The sequence below is a fragment of the Coturnix japonica genome, chromosome 11, assembly GCF_054131305.1.
Source record: "Coturnix japonica strain WE chromosome 11, WE-NBRP24, whole genome shotgun sequence".
NCBI classification, from domain to species: domain Eukaryota; kingdom Metazoa; phylum Chordata; class Aves; order Galliformes; family Phasianidae; genus Coturnix; species Coturnix japonica.
In genome coordinates, this window is record NC_140673.1 from 11,332,111 (window position 1) to 11,350,073 (window position 17,963).

Sequence of the window (17,963 nt, forward strand, 5' to 3'; positions counted from 1 at the left end):
TATGGTTTTAGTAGCTAAAACACTGTTCAGATTGATGAGTAGATACTAATGAAGATATCCCATAAAATAACGCTACAATAACTATCACACTTCTATGCAAACAAAAGGATCTAGGGAGTGGTGTACAAGGAGCTGAACCACCTACAGTCTCCTTCACATCCACCCTTATTTCCTTAATTGTGCATTTCTACATCTTATCTTGCTTGGGTCTTACTGCTCAGATGTATTGGTTTTGTAATGCCTCACTGATCAGCTCCATGATAAGATCCTGGAAATTCTTTTACTTCTTCGTGGTACAGAACTTTCTAGATGAACACCAGACCAATGTTGTCATTAATACAGCAAGCTTTACATACATACACTAATTCCAACTCACACTCTATAAAACTTCTTATCTGGCTTATTAAGAAACTCCCTGGGTCTGTCTGCCTTTACAAACACTGGTTTGGGACAGTTATTGGGGAAAAAAACATGAATTATGTCTTACATTCTTTTTGAGAAACACAGGTGAGCAGATTAGAATTGACATGAAAGGCACAACAGCAAACAAAATGGTTCGTGTATCTCTGTGTGGGCATATGAGATAACGTTGTATCATCACAGTTCTTTCATCTCATTCTGGAAAAGGCAAAAATCAGTCCTGCAGAGAAAATAATATGGCACTTTCCTACCTCCTGAATTCACTCTGTAGTCGCTGCTACACTACACTACACTCATCACTCTTTTATAATACAAATCATGTACTTAAAAGTAAAATAAAGCCTACTACCACACAACCAGAACAGAACCACGATGCTCACATTCACCACGAGTACCTTTCTCCCATGGTCTGGAGGTGCCCTTCTCATCACCAGAGTTCACCACCGCTCCCTTTGTTGTGACGCAAACAATGGCAGTGCATAAGTGAAGTCTGTTTTCCTCACAGTAGTGCTTATAATGCTGATTTAAAGGCAACTCTTCCCTTCTAATTGCTTTCCATTGAATTCCTTCTGTGGGTATTACACCTACACTGTAACTTCCTAAACTCTCTGCCATTGGTCACAAGTTCGTTGCCACAGCACCCACAGCAGTGAAATACAAAGACCATTGCCTACTAGAACCCTTCCTGATGTAGATTAGGTCTCAAGGTTTGGACTCCAGCTTGATTCTCAGTTTCTAAATTCCCCTGTGAAATAGGACTTTGGGTAGAAAGAAAGCCAAGCAGATAGATCTCCAGGTTCTCAACAGGAGCAAGTGCTAAATGGAATTCAGGTGGTAAATCCTCCCACTCAGGAGCAGAGGTTCCGTTTGTGGCAGGCTGGCCACCCCCAGTAGCAGCTGTAATGGAACTGCCCCTAAATAACATTAAAAGGATGCAGTCTAAAGGAGCACATCTACATGACCATGTAGAACACAAGGTAGGACCCATCACTTACAATACCCTTTGCCAAGGAATAAGACATGAGCTTATCATTCAGAACCAGACTTACCAGCAATTAACATCTAACAGATGAAGATGACTTCAAACAAACTTACATCCACCCAGAGGGACCTCAACCACATTAACACACTGTGGCAATCAGCATAAACTCAGTCTGTGTTACAACTGTGTTAAGTGCAGAGACAGTAAAAACATGGAAAAAAATACCATATTTGCTTCTCAGCTTCTTACTTTATATACCAAAGCAAATGTCTATATAGTAATGCATGCTCTTAAACACGAGGAAGAGGTTGTAAAATTGTAACATTTGTTAATACCATTTTTACAAGGCTGTGGGCTTGGGTTTTTGCTTTTTTTCCCCTCCTTGATCATGTACATTGCAGCCAGAGTACACACACTTATCCTGAAGCCTACTTTGGAGCAGGCTCTCTATATGCTAATATCTTTTTATTTATGGAAACACAAGCATACCTCATTGTACTCTCAAGGAAGCTACAAGGCCATTAGTTACCCCAACAATAGCAGCTGCCATTTGAGATACTGATGCTTTTTAATACTGTTTGCCTTAGGATTACTTGTTCCACCCAATACCAACAGCCCCAGAGTTCAGAAATGACCTGTTTGCCCACAGTCCCACACCTACAGTCTGGCAGCAGAGACCGACAACATTCACTTACCTCCACTCCTCCAAACTGGTCTCATCTACACTACAAGAAATCAAAATCACAGCATTCACCAGGAACGAGAGTTTGAGAAAGAGGGGGAATTCAAATCATCGGCACACAGAAAGTTTAGGGAAGGGAAAGTAAACAGGTTCCAGATGTTGGCTTCTGCATTTTTACCTATTTTAAGCTAGGGTATTCATTTTTCAAGTTCTCAAGATACCACACAGTGTGCAGTGCATACTAGGGATAGCTCAGATGGATGTGGCAGAAGGACACAAGCATGCTCACCGTGCACACAGAGGTTTCATCCCCTGTTTTCACTCTGTTCCGAGCCAAAAGCCGTTCCAAGAGGTTCACCCTGTGCAGCAGCCAGGAGAATGCCAGCAGCAGCTCCCGACTTCCTGCTGAGCCATCCGAGGGGAGCTGATAGAGTTCTGGCCTGCCATAGCCATGGTACCACAGCGCCGATTTGACAAACCTAATTTGGGTATCTGAAAGGAAGAAAACAACTGAGAATAACACACTGTGGTACTCAGCACGCTCAGCCATTTGGTTCCAGAAACTGCTGCTACCTCTGAGAGTAAGATTTTTCAACCAAGCCTAAGGCTAATAGAGGGCAGCAGAGACTGGAACACTTTAATCAGCAAATTAAACAGGAAGAAGGTAATGGCTAAAAGACTTCTTAATGCCGCCCTGTTTGGACCTACAGGAACTACTGCTAAGGGAAAAGAGGAAATTCAAAGCTGAGATTGAGGCCAGTAGCGGCCTCTTGGAGATTAACAAAAGCAAAACAGATAAATAGCCATCCTCACTACACCAGAACTCCAACTCACCCATCCATTTTTTATGAGCCACCAAGCACGCTATGAATTAGTAAACACTCCGAGTCACTTGACTCCTGAATGAAACAGGAATTTGGAGATAGGAGTCTCAAATCTCTAAGCAGCAGTGGGCAGGCAGAGATAACACAACCTGGTGAGCAGCAATGTGTGCAGCATGGACTATTTAGCTCTCAGGAATGCTCCAATTCATATTCCTTCACACCAGCAAATTTTACCTGACAGCTACAAGACAGGCACTACAGAACTGTGAAATACTGAGGAAAGGAAGATAAAATTATTATAAAAACAGGTGCTGACCAGCAAGCCTCAGCTCTGCGCTGGGCAGTCAAAACTACTAGAAGAATTCAGACTCTACTGACATGGTAACAGGCTCGGGGCTGACCACTGCACACTATCTTGGTTTGGCTGGAACTAGAAGAACCTTGAGTTTGATACAGTTGAGACATTCTTCCAAAAGGAGGAGGAAAGCTTTTCATCTATTCTTTAAGGCTCCATAAAACAAAAGGTACACGCACACAGCAACAAAACATCCAGCCCCCACACAATCAGGGATTGTCACTGCTGTCCTTAATTAGCATACCCATTCATCATATTACACACTTGTCTGCCTGCTCCTTGGCCACTTGTGCTGAAGCCATCCCTCAGCAGTCACACGCACTGTAATCTCCCTTTGTCTGGCACTGGCTGCTGAAGCTCACAAAGCACAGCATGAGCGACTTCAAAACAAAAACAAAGGGGGAAAAAAACACACATCTCTCTCAAAAGGAATTCGTTAATTATGAGGGAATCTCGCAGTGAAAAGTGGTTGGTTTGACTCAATTTGAGAAATGTTAAGGGGCTCTTATCTAATGAAATAATACAAAGCCAAGACAGAGTGCGGAGCTATAACCCAATGTGACCTGTGCCAGCAACAGTATAGGAGCAGTGCACCACTGCAGCGGTGCTGAGGCTGGGAGAAACTGGTAGGCACTAAGAGCCATCGAGCCCTTTGTGTTTTGTGTTTGAACAACTTCAGGATTTAGGAGAACAGGGAGTGTGGATCCCTAAGGAGGTGCTCCTCAATGCAAATACAGAGCTGGAAATGCCATGCACATCACTGCATACCTAAGAGCAGGAGTACATGACTGACCACATGAAAGCTACAAATGAATTTCTGACAAAGATACTGACCACAGCTGAGGCAACTGTTTTTAAACCTCACTTGCTTCTGCACTACAGACAAACCCAGACACCGACATGACTCTGCTGTTTCTGCAGACTCCTATAAATCTGGCCATGGATATATCACAGAGGAGCACTCAGTTCTTAGGAATTTCATTTTGATCACCCTTGAACACTGTCATGTTATCTAAGTTTCCTTGCTTCCCTTTCCTTTTCTTTGCACATCTGTCATTGCCAAGAAGCACACTGCCCTAACAGGTAAAGGCAGAAGTACTCCATGGGGAAGGAGGATCATCAGTACTTACTCTTCTTCCCTCTTAAAGCAAATAAGCATGATGTGCTGCCATCTGCAGTTCAAGGAGCTCCCCAAGAAACCACCTAACAAAGAAAAGGAATAAAGAGCAAGCGAGGATTTTTGTTTGTTTTTCCCCCTTTTTTGTCATTTCCCTCCTCACTCAGGACCAGATGCACCAAGGCAATTCACTGCCTGAATGTGGGAGTTGCTCTGAACCTTCATCTCCCCATTTCACTTGTCTCCCTGCAACACCTTGCCCTCCTCATGAGAAGGTACTGCGGTGTGGCCACAAGGCAGCAGCTGTAGGTGTGCAGCCAAAGTGTGGATCAGGGGCTCAAGCAGCCTTTCCAGAAGGGCTGAATGACCTTACAGAAGCCACTTAGTTCTCCTCACCTCTGCAACATTCTGCCTTGTAAGGATATGATCCTCAGATAAAAGGCGCTCAAAACTATATAAGTACCACAGAACAAGATGGATTCATCCAAAACATGCAGCCAAGAGAGAAGGCAAAAATATCCCACAGATAGCAGATAATGCCAGTCACTCAAACATCCCCTCTTTGCCAACATTTTCTTCCAGCATTTTATTAGGATTAGGTAATTTATAGAGAAAGACCCGCACAGTCTTTCCAATTAATTCCTTTCTGCACGCATGTTATTTATAAAAGCAAGTTCAGCACGTACAGCCAAGCTGTGGATGAGCCTCAGGGTTCAGTTCTCTTAAAACTATGCTCAAGCTGTGCTCTTCCACTCTACAAATCCCACAGGCTATTTTCGGTGAATTACAAGAAGGTATTCAAATAAGGGTTAGGCATTAGTCCCACAGACCGAGGTGGAAAGGGACTAAATCAAATCCAAGAGCAGACAGATACATTACTGCACACATTCAGGCAAAGAAACACCTGCAGAGGTGGTGGTATTGTGGGAAACAAGTGCCACTGCACAACATCATTTTCTGCTTCATTTGTCAAACAAAGAGCTATATTGCAGCCCCGGACCTCTTCCTCATACAAGAAAAAGAAATGAGCTGCAGCTCTGCAAAAGAACCATCTCCTGCAACTATCAAAACACACACGGCACCACTGCCTGGTGTGGCTGTTAACCGAGTCCACCATTTCTCAGCGTCTGTGGAGAAAGAACTGCGTGAAGCCACAAAACTCGACTTATTCCATCAGTGAGGTTACAGACAGTGTCACTGCACAGCTGAAATCCACTTGCACTCCCTCTCTGAGGGGAGGCCTGACATGTTTAAGAGGCTGTGGTGTGTCAATTGCTTCAACACTGCGTGCTTTCTACTTGAAAAGATGGGGGGTTCCTGCATTGCTCTCATAAGAGCTCCCACATTTTAAACCATCAATCTGTGCGGATAAATGTAAAATATTTATCAGACATTTCATTTCCTGCCAGAGGGGCAATAAAATCCATCAGCCATTTAAAAAAAACACAATGCAGAATGTTTCTCTAAACAGCACAAAAAGGGAATGCCCAGCAGCTATTCTGTTCAAAGCCAATGTTAATCTTCCCTAAAATTCACTTACATAACGAGACCCAAACCTAATAAAAACTATTAAGTGAAACAGAAACACGCGCAAGGGGTGCAGCTTGGAAAGTCACTTGAATGAAAGGATTTCCCAACTTAAAGGAACAGCTTTTTAATGTAAAAACTCCATCCAGGAAAATGAGGAAGAGCATTCTATCCCTGCTTTGTTCTAGCAACTCACAGCTGCAAACGTCCCAGCATCCTACACACAGCCCCCAAAAATGGTTGGCCTTACAGGGGAGTGAGAACAACCACAGGGGCTCCAGCTTTTTGCCAAGATTATTAAGAAGTCATACAAAACCAGCAAAGAAATGGAAGCCCAGACCAGGCTTCCCATTCTCTAAGCCAAGCGAAGGTAATTAGTGTATTTTGAACAGCAGTATGGCTATCCAACCTGAATTTCAGGCTTAATCGCTGAGTTGTGACTAAATGAGTTTCTTCCAAAACAGCTCAGCAGTTCTGTGCAGAACCACGTGCTGTTCCCTGATACTCTACCAGCACTGACAGGGTTTGCTGTCTCTAGAGCCAGCAACCTGCCACGTACATATGGAAATCCTGCCTCCAAACGCTGCTAGCAATTAGCATGGGAACTGCTAGGATTAAATGAGATGGCAGCCTCACAGAACTGCGGTGGACGGCCAGTAAATGGACACAGCAGATTGCAGAGGAGTGGGAAAGGCATAGCAGAGAAATGAAAAATAGCAGCCCTGTGAGTAACAGCACCGTGCTGGTTTCCTGCTGAGCCAACAGCTGAACTGCGCTGACTGTGTTTCACATTCCTCATGAGATATCAGCCGCAATGCTTAGGCACTTTTTCCTCTATCCCTAAAGGCAGAAGAGTTCCAGTTTAGGATCAGCACAGCCTTTCAGCTTTATTAGCTTTTGTGGGTTGATTCTAAGTCGTATCAGTGTGTTTGGGAAAGCTACGTCCATTACAGATTAACCTGTCCTCAATGATTCCTTATAGGTCAGAACTCCTTGCCCTGATGTAGGTCTAATGAATTATAACATAAAACCATGTGCTGCACGGGTCAACCTATGCCTGTTACCTTGGCAGTGCACTGCATATAACCACTGCAGCTTTAGATGCAGTTTAACATCCAAGGAAAGCAATGAGCCAGGAAAATAAGTGCTACAGAACGGATCCCAGTGCACAGATGGTCACGGCAGTGCTCAATGCTGCTGTTACCTATGGCATCAGACTCGGTCCACTCGGCTCCGTGGATTTGTTTCAAGACATCATAGAGCAGCCTCCAGAAACCCAGCGTCTGCAAAAGAACGACAACGGCTGCTGCCACGAGAGCACGGCTCAGACAGCGCAGGGAAAGGGGGCGGCGGAGGGAGGGAGGGAAGGAAGGAGGGAAGGAGGGAGGGCGGCACCCCGTGCTCACCGCCTGCGGCCGGTCGAACCGGGCTCGGCGCAGGATATCGGGAGCCAGCCGGCTGCGGGGCGGCAGGGCCCGGCACAGCGCCCCGACCGCACCGGGGAGAGCACGGCTCCTCCGCATCGCATCTCATCGCATCTCATCGCATCACATCGCATCACATCGCATCACCCGCCGCTTCCCGCACGCATGTGTATCCCCGCCCCTTCCGCCATGAGCCTGCGGGCGCTGCAGCAACCCCTGCAGGGCAGGAGGGCAAAGAGCCGCTTCCTCGTGTGTCCCCGTGCGGTTATTGCGGGCCGTTGCCACCCGGTGACTCAGTGGGGCTGAGGCCGTTGTTTGCTGCCGCCGTGCCATGGCAACGCGCCGCGTCCCATTGCCTCACCCGATTGCACACGATAAAGGCGGTGCAGGCTTCCTGGCGGCACCTCGGAGTCCCCCTGCTCCTCACAAAGCTGCTTTCCTGCCTCATCTCCTGCCAGGCCCCCGGGCTGTGCATCCAGCCGTGCTTCCCTCGCAGCCGCCCAGGAGCCGCTCTGCTCCGCCCTGTAGCAGCTCAGCCAGCAGCACAAAGGCAGCAGCCCGTTGCCAGGTGTCCGCAGCGCTTCACACACCGTGTTTGGTGCAGTCACAGGTCTGCAGGTCCCCAACAGGGGCTGTGATCATAGCTGCACTAAGGCGGCTTTTCCCAAGCAATACACGTTGGTCTGTGGTGCCAAAACACGAGGTCAGCTCCCAGCAGACGGATGCTTGAGATGCTTCACATAGGCGTTGGCGTCTCAGGCCTCTGATGTGGGGTCTGCACTTCCAGAACGATAAACGAATCAGGAAGGATTACGAGACGTTAAAATAAAACCATCTGCAGGGCTGCAGTTCTCAGCAGCTTCACCCTTTTAACTTCAATAGGAAAAATGTTCCTCTGCACAACAAGAAATGCACTTTGTGCATGGAGCCCTTAAACCAGGACCCACCAAAGGCAGGCACTGAGGTCTGCTGGGAAGCTCTTGCTTCGGTCCCACACTGGTCCTTGCAGTCTCCTGCTTGGGCTGTGCTGCACACATCCCTCTCAGCACAGCTACCCCATGGGGGACCAGCCAAGCTGAGGGCTCCTCACCCTCCTTCAGTCATCCTCTCTGTGCAGAAAGCCACAAAGCACAGGGTGAAACCACAGCAGTTCAGTTTCTGAGCCCATCCTGTTTCCTGTCCTTTGCTAAAACCTCTTCTGTTTCCTTAGCCCGCACTTTCAGGATTACCCTCATGCAACGCCAGAGGAACGTGTGATGTCGTTTGTTTTCTTTGTCACTGAAGAAGTGTTTATAGCAACCAACGCTCAACAATCCACAAGCATCATTGATCTCAGCCACAGCTTCCGAAATAATGTCAGAGGAAGTGCTGCCCCATCCTCTGGGTCAGCAACTGTGATGCCTCACATCACCAACATGAGGGCTTCACACTGTACTGCACTGTGCAGGAGATCACCCAGCACCCATAGTGCTGGTATGTCGGGGCTGGGGCTGCCCTGACCTGTGATGGCAGTGTCACCCCTCAGCTGCTCCCCCATAAAGCCAGGAATTCAGCCCAGCATCCTGTTCCCCCTTCCTGGCACAAGTTTGTGTCTGCTGGCAGCCCAGCTCTTGCTGCACGCCTGGCTTCCCTTCCAAACACCGTGCAGCTGTTCCTTCTTCCTCTCTGAAGAACGAAGTGGATGTAAAATCAATTTACCGTGTATTTGCTTTGACCAAAGCTCCTTCCAGATGTGACCTGAGCCTGAACTTCCCAACCTCACAGCACTGAGCTGGGCTCTGCCCAGTGCCAGCACTGTGCTAGGAGGGCTATATGCCCAGCAAGTCCAGGGCTACTTGTCTCTGTGAGAGCATGGGCAGAGAGACAGGGCAGCCAGAGGGAGCTTTTTGCAGCAGGGATTGTTATCTTAAGGCTCATCCCTGGAGCCTTAAGTAAAAAGGTATCCCAGCTTTTGTCAGCCAGGCAGCATGAGGTTCAACTTGTCTGCACGCTGCCTCGGGTGGCACAGCCCCTGCACGGTTTTGTTCCCATGTCCCTGCAGGTGCTGGGAGCTGTACTGGCCACCCCAGCATCATGGCAAAAGGGGGGGGCACTGCAACAGGTAAGAGGAGACCAGGAGGCTGAGCCAAGCTCCTGCCCGGGGCAGGCAGCCCGTTACACATCATTCAGGAGCTCAGTGCAGGCAAGCAGCTCTCCTTCATTACAGCTGCACTCACTGCTTGCAGGGGAAGAGGATGTGGGGCTGGGGGAAGATTTGTGACACACACAGGCCCTAGTAACGCCAGTTTCTAAAGAAATGCATGTGTAAAGCACAGATAAAAATACCTATGTGTGTCATGAAGCAGATCAGAACATGTAAATAGGGTGGTTTGTGTTAGGGAAACCTCATCTGAAACAGCCGACACCTCTCGCATCTGTCAGCACTGCTCTTCCTTCAGGGAAGAGGCTGAAAGAAAAGGGCTGAAACAAAGAGCAAGGTGCTCAGAGCCAGCTCCTGCTTGGTAATACCACACCTTCGTTCTCACCAACGGCAGAGCCTCACCCTGCCCTGCTGCTAACCCCTGCCTGACGCAGCCTTTCTGTATGACTGGTCAGAGTGAAGGCAGCAAATAACTGTTTTCTTGGCACATCCTGCACCGCCTCGCAGCAGGAGCCTGCCCAGCCCCACGGAGCTCCAAGCCTGGCTTCCAGCCACGTACTGGATCTGGGGGTGTTGGGGGCTTTAGGAACAGTGTACCAGACCTCATCCCATAATTCTACCCTCATTGGGTCCTTTGTCAGCAAGTCCCTTGAGTCCCTGGTATAAAAAAAACAAGGCCACGGCATGGAGTAAGCAATAGTTGTTCAGGGTTTATTAAAGATTGGGAACACAAGGGTAGGCCCTACAGCAGAGCCAGGTGCCAGAAGCAGGGCTGGGTTTGGCTGGCCAGGTGTGGTCTCCTCTCCAGGCAGCCCTCAGCGGCCGAATTTCCTATGGAGCAGCATCCAACCTCCCACCCTGCAGCTCCCTCTGGAGTGGAGCCCCTCTCCGCACCAGCCCCACCCTGGGTTACTTATTGCTTTAACGTGCTATTTGATTACAGGGTGATGAAGGACCAGAAGGCATGTCTGTTGCGGTGGATTTGTGCTGTCTTGGGGCTGCATAGGGAGCTCTGCCCATCAGACCTGGAGAGGGATGGAAGAGAGGGACTGTCAGTGGGGACATCCCCAGTATAACAGTGCATTGGGACAGACTCCGTCTCTGCTGACAAGCCTCAAAGTGAAGCACCCACTGCTGGAGCCAAGTGGTGGCAATGGCTGCTGGGGCTGGCACTCAGCAGTATGTTCTTGAGCATGGATGTGAGCAGGGGAGCAGTGAGGGGAAGCACCAACCTGAACTCTACTTGAATGTGTGGCTCTCAGCTCCTCCCCGGCCAAACCCTGAAACAAATTGGAGCAGGATCAGCAATGCTGCAGGATGCATCGCTGCTGTGCTATGGAGAGATAGGGGAAGAGACCCCTGACTCCCTCCTCCCTCCTTAACCCCAAGACCCAATTTACGCTACCTTTGGGTCCGAACAAGGCAGCATAGCAGGGGTGGTTGCAGTAGGGCTTGCCATCATGCTGCAGAAAGAAAGGAGAGCATCAGTCCCTGTACCTCGCTGGCTGCACCCTCCCTGCTCCATGGGTGCTTCCCAGGCACCAGACCTACCTCTGCGTGCCCCCCAGATGTCAGGGTCTTGTTACACTTCTCACATCGCAGGCAGGGCCGGTGCCAGTCCTTCCCCAGAGAAGTCACCTTCTCGGCTGCCATGCAAAGAGATGGGTTAGCCAAGACTCTGACCAAGCACAAGTTGTTTGGGGTAAGCTGGCCTCCTGCTGCCAGCGCTAAGGAGGATGAAAGGTGTGGGGCTACTTTCCCAGCTCTTCTTGACCAGGGAAGGAGTCCTGCAAGTGCCAAACCCAAGCCAAGCACACATCAGCATGCACACCTAGATGGCCAAACCCAAACCTAGGGCACAACACTGCCAAGGGCCCTTACCCCGAACATGGTGGCTGCCCCATTTGAGGACAGACCACTGCCACCAGTCTGACAGAGAAGATCTGGGCACCTCTCCCTTCCAACATCAGCCTGAACGGAGATTAATTTCTCCCAGGCCGAACAGAGCTCCTCTGCCTAAACCTTCCTAGGCTTGGTGTGGTGAAGAGGACAGGTATCAGACAGGGGACACTGGTGCAGCAAAGCCTCTGCTGCAGCCTCCCTGCCACCAGCTGCAGCAACAGCACTGATTTGGTGCCATCACAAATCACAGCAGGGCCAGAGCCAGGCCAGGGCTTGGGGAACAGCACACTGCTGGCTTGGGCCAGGACATGTTTGTGGAGAGGGAAAAAAGCAGTGTGGCTTCTAATTGCAGCCCAGCAGGGGAGGAGGTTGTTTCTGCAGTATTTTCTGCAGACGCATGTGCTCTTGCTATTGGCAGTTGCACCCCTGGGGATTTATTAAGTGATAAAGCAGAGCTTTCTAACAGGAACCCGGCCACAGCCAGCTCTGAGCACTCATCCCATGCCTGCAAAAGGCGGTCAAGGAAAGAGTTTCTTTGGGATCCAAATCTACCCACAGCAGCTTACGCAAGGAGCCAGCCAGCAGCTGCAGGGGTGGAAGCAGGGGCAGCGCCCAATGGCACGAGGCAGCCCTGTGCAGCACAAAGAGCCTCCTGTGTCCTGCTGGGTGCCAGCTGGGTCCAAGAGGAGCCCTTGCTCTTTGCAGACTTAGTTTGTCCCGAAGCAGCCCAAGGCACACCCAAGAAAGGACCCGGGGAACCCTGGAGCAGGGGTCGCTCTGCCTCCTCTCCCAGCACTCCCTATCTCCATGCAGTGAGCTCATGGCTCCAGCCACCTCCTCTGCGCCAACTGTGCCAGTTTCATAAGAGCAAGCTGATAAGAGCAGGGCCCAACCCCTCCTTGGCCGAACGGTCCCAGCACTGCCACGGCCACACCTGCGGGTACAGCAATCCCACATGAGCCGACCTCACTGCTTGGCTGCAGGCACGGGCTTAGCCAAAGCTGTGCCCCAGCTGTAGGGCCACAGCCACCCCGGTGATGGGCATCAGCAGCAGATGGATTTGTCTGACAGTGGGAACAGCTACGGAGAAACCTCTGTCCATGACCCTTCAACCTCGTGTTTCAGCATTAGATTTCTCCAGCAGAAGTGGGAGCTGTGGCACACCCACAGGCAGAGCAGAAATAAGGCAGAGTGCAGAAGTCGTGGTTCTTAGGTCACTGATCCCTCATCTCAAGGAAATTAAGCGCATAGACTCACACGCACTGCTCTCAGCAATGCGCAGTGAACTCAGATGGGGAAGCGGGGAGGTTTGGCTGCTACAATCTGGCTGTTTCGGCTCAAATCTTGGATGAGCCAACAGGACCACAGCACCCAAAGGAGCAGAACATGGCGCTTCAGCCCCAGTTCAGAGGCAGCACACTCGCGCCAAGCCCCGCAGCATGCGGAAGCCCTACAGGTTCAAAATAACACAGCCACCTCCCCACTGCACTAAGCCACGGAGATCAACACAGTGCTCACCAAGGGAACAGCCACGCACCCTGAGCCCCTTGCAGCCCACCTCGCAGGGCTGAGGGCTGCACCGGACCCCAGCCAAACATCCTGCAGGGCCAGCAGGGCTGGAGCACCGTGCTGAGCCCCTCATAGGCAGGCTGGGGGTACCACGCAACCCCTCTCTTCGGGTGGATTTAGGGGCCATCCAGGGCACGCCAGGGAGACACGGCACAGGGGTGCGGGGCAGCAGGGCACCTCAAGAGTCTGCAGCACCCGGGACAAGCAGCACTGGGGTAGCTGGAGCCGGGGGTTCAGGCAGCCCTTACCGAAGTAGACCTCCTTCTGGCAGCGGGGACACTTGGGCATGGTGTCGGTTCGGTTCGGCTCCGTTCGTCGTTCTCACGGGCTGTGGGATGCTCGGCTCCGGCCCCGCCGGAGTCATTGCTCGGGGGCCCCGCCCCGACCCGCCCAGATGTGCGGCCCCGCCCGCAGCTGGAGCCACCCCCGGGGCGCTGCCAGCCCGGGCTCGGCACCCCTTGCATCCTGCTCTCTTTGCATCCTGCACCCCTAAGGCTTTGCACCCTTTGAATCCCGCACCCCTACACTGCCTCCACCCCTTGCCCCCGTGCGCTCCCACCACCTGCATTTCTTGCAATCCAATTCACTCTTCGCACTCCCGCACCCCTTTCACACTGCACTCTTTGCATCTTGCACCTCTTGCTTCCTGCACGCTTTGCATCCTGCACCCCTCGCACCCTCCAACCCGTGCCTCCCATATCCCTGCACCACCTGCACCCCTTACACCCACTGCGCTCCCACCCCTGCACTTCTTATGGCTTCTTTCCCTTTTTGCACCCCTTGCATCCTGTTCTCTTTGCATCTTGCACCTCTTGCTTCCTGCACACTTTGCATCCTGCATTTGTCTGCATCTTATGCCCTGCACCCTCTGCATCCTGCATACCTTGCATCTTATGCCCCTTCTGCCCTATGCCCTTAGGATCCCACTTCCCTACACTATCTGCACCACCAGCACTTTTAGCAACTCCTACATTCCTTGCACCCCCCTGCACCCCTCTACACCCCCACCCCAGTGCTGCAGAAGAGCCCAAGGGCCCTGCAGCAGAGCTGGAGACATGATTGGCATCATCAATTAACCACACCCAAACAGACCACACCTGGGTGCTGACACAGCTGGCAGACCTTCATCATCCCTCCAGTGCAAAAAGTGCACCTTGGGGCCATGCATGCTGCCTGTGGGGAGCCTTGGGGAGGAGGTGTGGGGCTGTGGGGCCGGACCCTTCTTGCATGGCCTCAGGAATGGCGTGGGCACAGCACACAGGGCTCTGCCCATCTGAGGCTGACTGTTGTCATTTTATTAAGAGCGAGGACTTGTTGTTCCTCTGTGTTTGGCTGCGAAGGAAATGAGGAGCCTATCCAAAGGTCTGTTTTGCATGAAACAATCCTCCCCAGGGCATGTCGCTATGCTGGGAAGGTCAAGAGGCCCTGTGAAAGGCAGCACCAAGACCCAGCACCCCAACCTGGGGTACTCCTCGCCCCACAGAACCAGTCCCACCCACGGGTGCAGGCTGTGAGCCCACTGCCCGCTGGCACCAGCCTTGGCCCTGTAGGGAGGGGACGGCTTGGGCCAGCTGTGAGTCATGCAAGGCTTGTGAGGCTGCAGCCTCCACCCTGTCTCCTCCATCCTTTCTGCTGGAGCTGCGGCCCTGAGGCAGCACATATGTGCACGCATCACGTTTTGGATGTGCCACTTCCCAAGGCCTGAGCTCAGCTGGCACACAGGGCATGTCCCCTTCTCTCCGGCAGCCCTTCTTCTCTCCCAGGCTGCTCTGAGGCCCTGCCAGCCAGGACAGCCGGCCCCAGCTGTCTCCCTTTTAAGGCTGTTTAGGTGCCAGCGGGCAGCTCTGCTCAGCCCCAGCCCCTGGTCCCCATGGACCACACAGTGCCTGGCCCCACTCCTGCAGTAGGAGCCTTCCAGCCCAGCCAGGCAGACCATGTCCCCATGGCATTGTGTGCTGGAAGGGCCAGCCAGAGCATGGGGATCTCAGCCCCCCCGTGCCCTTGTCTGAGGCCATTTGGGCAGCAGAGTGGGCACAAGGCCGTGGGGGGGTGACACAGCTGGCGCCGAGGAGCCGGGTGCTGCTCCCTGCCAGCCCTGCTCAACAGGGCTCCGTGCCACACAAGCCTCTGCTGATGAGTTGGTACCACTGGGGTGAGCACGAGGTGCCCACAGCACTGCTGGCTGGGGGGAGCACGGCGGTGCCATAGGGACGTGAAGGATGTGGCCTTTCCTTTGTTGTACAGGGAGTAATTTCACTCACACTCCAGTGCCAAGGTGTGGAACCCCTCTGCAGGACGATGCACCACATCTCTGCAGCCTGCAGCCCTCCACCCACAGCTCTGGGTAAGCTGGAAGCTGCTCCTCCACCAGGGGAACAATGCACACAGCAGCTGCAAACAGCCTCCTCAGCAAAGCTGCCGTTATCTTATCTGCAGACCTTGTTCCAGCTAATTTAACCATCAGCATGGCACGCCCCGACTGCCTGTGTCCTCTGATACCAATCTGGGGGTGGAGGCTCCATCCCGGTGCATCAGGCGCCGGCGTTCCTGAGCAACATGGCAACACCCTCACGGCAACTGGGTGGCCTAGTGTTTGTTTGGGGTGACGCTGGCAGGCAGTGTTGTCACTGCCAGGACACAGCCCCATCCCTGAGCACGTGCTCCCAGCAGCCCCAAGATGAGCTGCAGCGTTATGGGGAGGGCTGTGGCACCAGTGCGTTTGCAAAAAGGGAAGATGAAACAGTGGCGACAAGATCAGCCCGGTCCCTTGTGCCATGCCGTGCCACCTGTATCCATGAGCATCCTTGTATTCATGCCATACAAACATGCCCCATGTGGAGTGACCACAGTCCCGCTCATGCTTTCCTCCTTTGCAGAGCTGCCGATGCCTCCCCTCACTTCTTCCCCAACCACGGATCCTCCCAAGCAGCTCTGGGTTCCCTCCCCAAGGAAAATGTGACTCAATAAGCCCCAGGAATGTCCGAAGCGTGTCACTGCTGTGGGGCTGCTGGGGGGTTGAGAGATGTAGATATTTTCCAAGCTCTTTCCAATTGCAGCTTCTGCAGAGTTCCCCTGTCTGGCCATATTTCAGCCTGCACTTGTACGAGTCACGGGCCCACTCAGCCGAAACAACTCATTGTAAAATATGTCCTACCCAGCCCAATATGTAACTCATTTGACAAGAAAATTACAGGGCGGCTTAGAAAGCCCAGAGAGGCCATGGGAGGCTGCCAGCTGTGGGATCCCAGGGAGAGGCTGGAGAGATGCTGGAGTGATGCGGGTGATGGGGTGCCGGAGGGTGCGTGCCCTCGCCTGGCTCCACGTGCAGCAAATCCCATTAGGGCAGCACGTGGGAACAGCGTACGGAGCAGGATGTCAAGCCCAATTACACCCTAAGGGGAAGTTCTGGGATATGTCTTCATAAAGCTGACAGGAGGCTGAGATCTGGGAGGAATCAGGAGCGATGCTGCATGGTTGGCAGGGATGAGGCTGCCCCAAAAGTGGGGAGGGTAATGCTATGGGGACATTGCTATGCTGGAGTTTTGCTCCCAGGTAGTTTGGAGACCACAAAACACATTTCCTGCCCTGTTTGTGCAGCGTCCCCCTCACATTCACAGACAATCACAGAGCTGTTTTCAACAGAAGCTGCAAAAACATTCCCAGCCTGACTTGGGCTGCTGAGTGCCCACAGCTGCCACTTGCCAGGTCATCACAAAACCCCACGAGCAAGGCGTGTTGTTGTTGTGAGCAAATACAGCACTGTGCATGCAGGCACAGACCCACGATTCCTCAGGGCTCAGCTCCTGGTCCTACCAGTGCTGGGGCAGTGGCTCATTGGAGCTGACAGCATCAGCCTGCACAGGCAGGTAATCATACTGGAAGGTGCTGTGGGGTTATACCCATTCCCATCTCCAGCAGCACTCACGCTGCCAGGCCAGTCCAACCCTGCTACACACATGCAGGAGGGTGCCTGGCTGCCCACACAGTGCCACCCTTGGCACATGGCTGGGATTTCCAGACGTGGGACAGGAGATCCTCTCCAAGTCCCAGCTACACGGAAAACGTCCTGACATTCCATCCAGGCACAGCTTCCCACTGTTTCCCCACCCAGAGTCTGGCCAAAAATCTCCATTTACTGTCTGTTCTTTCCTTCAAGCTTTCCATTAGCAGCAGCCCCAGGAAATCTGCTGGCTGAAACCCTTTATGGGAGATGTTGGTGCATTTTCCTGGCACCATTCCTCTCACAGTCATTGTGCCCACCTGTACCTGGGCTGGCTGATGATGTGGTACCCACTGCTTTGGGAGGGTATCCCAGGGCTGGGGGTGCTGAGACCCACAGGGCCACCTCCCCACCCCTCCCAGCCCTGCGATGGAATCAGCTGTGCTGCCTGCCCTGTGCTGGTTCCAGGCTGCTGACACCATGCATTTTATTCCAAGTTAAAAATTCACTTTGTCAAGGTGAGAACGGGAATGGGGAGCGGGTGGGTCTCTCCCTTCTCCAAAGGGAACTGAGACACTCGGGTCAGTTGAGTCCCCCCAGGCTCATGGCTGAGCCCAGGTCTCCAGCAGCCCTTGGAGCAGCTCTGCTGCTGCACCCTGCTCCCTGCTGGCAGGGCAGCGACCTCTGCTTTGCAGCCCAAGGTGGGAAAAGGAATCATGGAGCAGCAATGACACCTTGGAGTGACTGCAGGGCAGGGATACCTCCGGCCATCCCTGCTGCCACAGCACAGCCCTATTGCAGGGAACTCCCTGGTTTATGGCCCTCAGGTGTTTGCTCTCTGCAGCAGGGCTGTGCTAAGGGAAACATGCTGCCCTCTGCAGTGGTGGCACAGGGAGGGAGAAGGAAAGCCACACACTGTGAGGCTGTATCCTTTTAGACGGAGCTGCTTAGCTCCACCTTACTGAAAACAGGGCAGGAGCAAATTGGGAAGATCCCAGGACAGGGAGAGAGAAGGAATGCAGCCGTGGGTCACACACCCATCCACCCCCATCAGCAGAGTGCACAACTCCATCCTATCAGC

The 17,963-nt window shown here is 52.3% G+C and overlaps 2 protein-coding genes across 4 annotated transcripts in view; both read right to left on the reverse strand.

The window, feature by feature from the left end:
- TEDC1 (tubulin epsilon and delta complex 1) overlaps positions 1-8,218 on the reverse strand; it is a 62,925-nt gene extending 54,707 nt beyond the window's left edge. For 2 of the 3 annotated variants that reach the window (XM_085511159.1, XM_015869484.3), the window contains exons 1-3: positions 7,314-7,494; positions 7,112-7,190; positions 2,374-2,576 (exon numbers count right to left, since the gene is read on the reverse strand). In XM_085511159.1, coding sequence (XP_085367285.1) covers positions 2,374-2,576; positions 7,112-7,190; positions 7,314-7,430 — 399 coding nt within the window. In that variant the 5' untranslated portion in view covers positions 7,431-7,494. Of the gene's footprint in view, positions 1-2,373; positions 2,577-7,111; positions 7,191-7,313; positions 7,495-7,692 lie in introns of those variants that run through there. The other variant, XM_085511158.1, reaches the window with a different exon arrangement.
- Positions 8,219-10,161: 1,943 nt separating this feature from the next.
- CRIP1 (cysteine rich protein 1) lies at positions 10,162-13,275 on the reverse strand. The gene is made up of 5 exons (XM_015869516.2): positions 13,191-13,275; positions 11,023-11,117; positions 10,877-10,934; positions 10,704-10,751; positions 10,162-10,496 (listed from the first exon to the last, which is right to left on the reverse strand). The coding sequence occupies exons 1-4, from the start codon at positions 13,228-13,230 to the stop codon at positions 10,711-10,713; spliced, it is 234 nt and encodes a 77-aa protein (XP_015725002.1). The 5' UTR covers positions 13,231-13,275; the 3' UTR covers positions 10,162-10,496; positions 10,704-10,710.
- Positions 13,276-17,963: the final 4,688 nt, after the last annotated feature.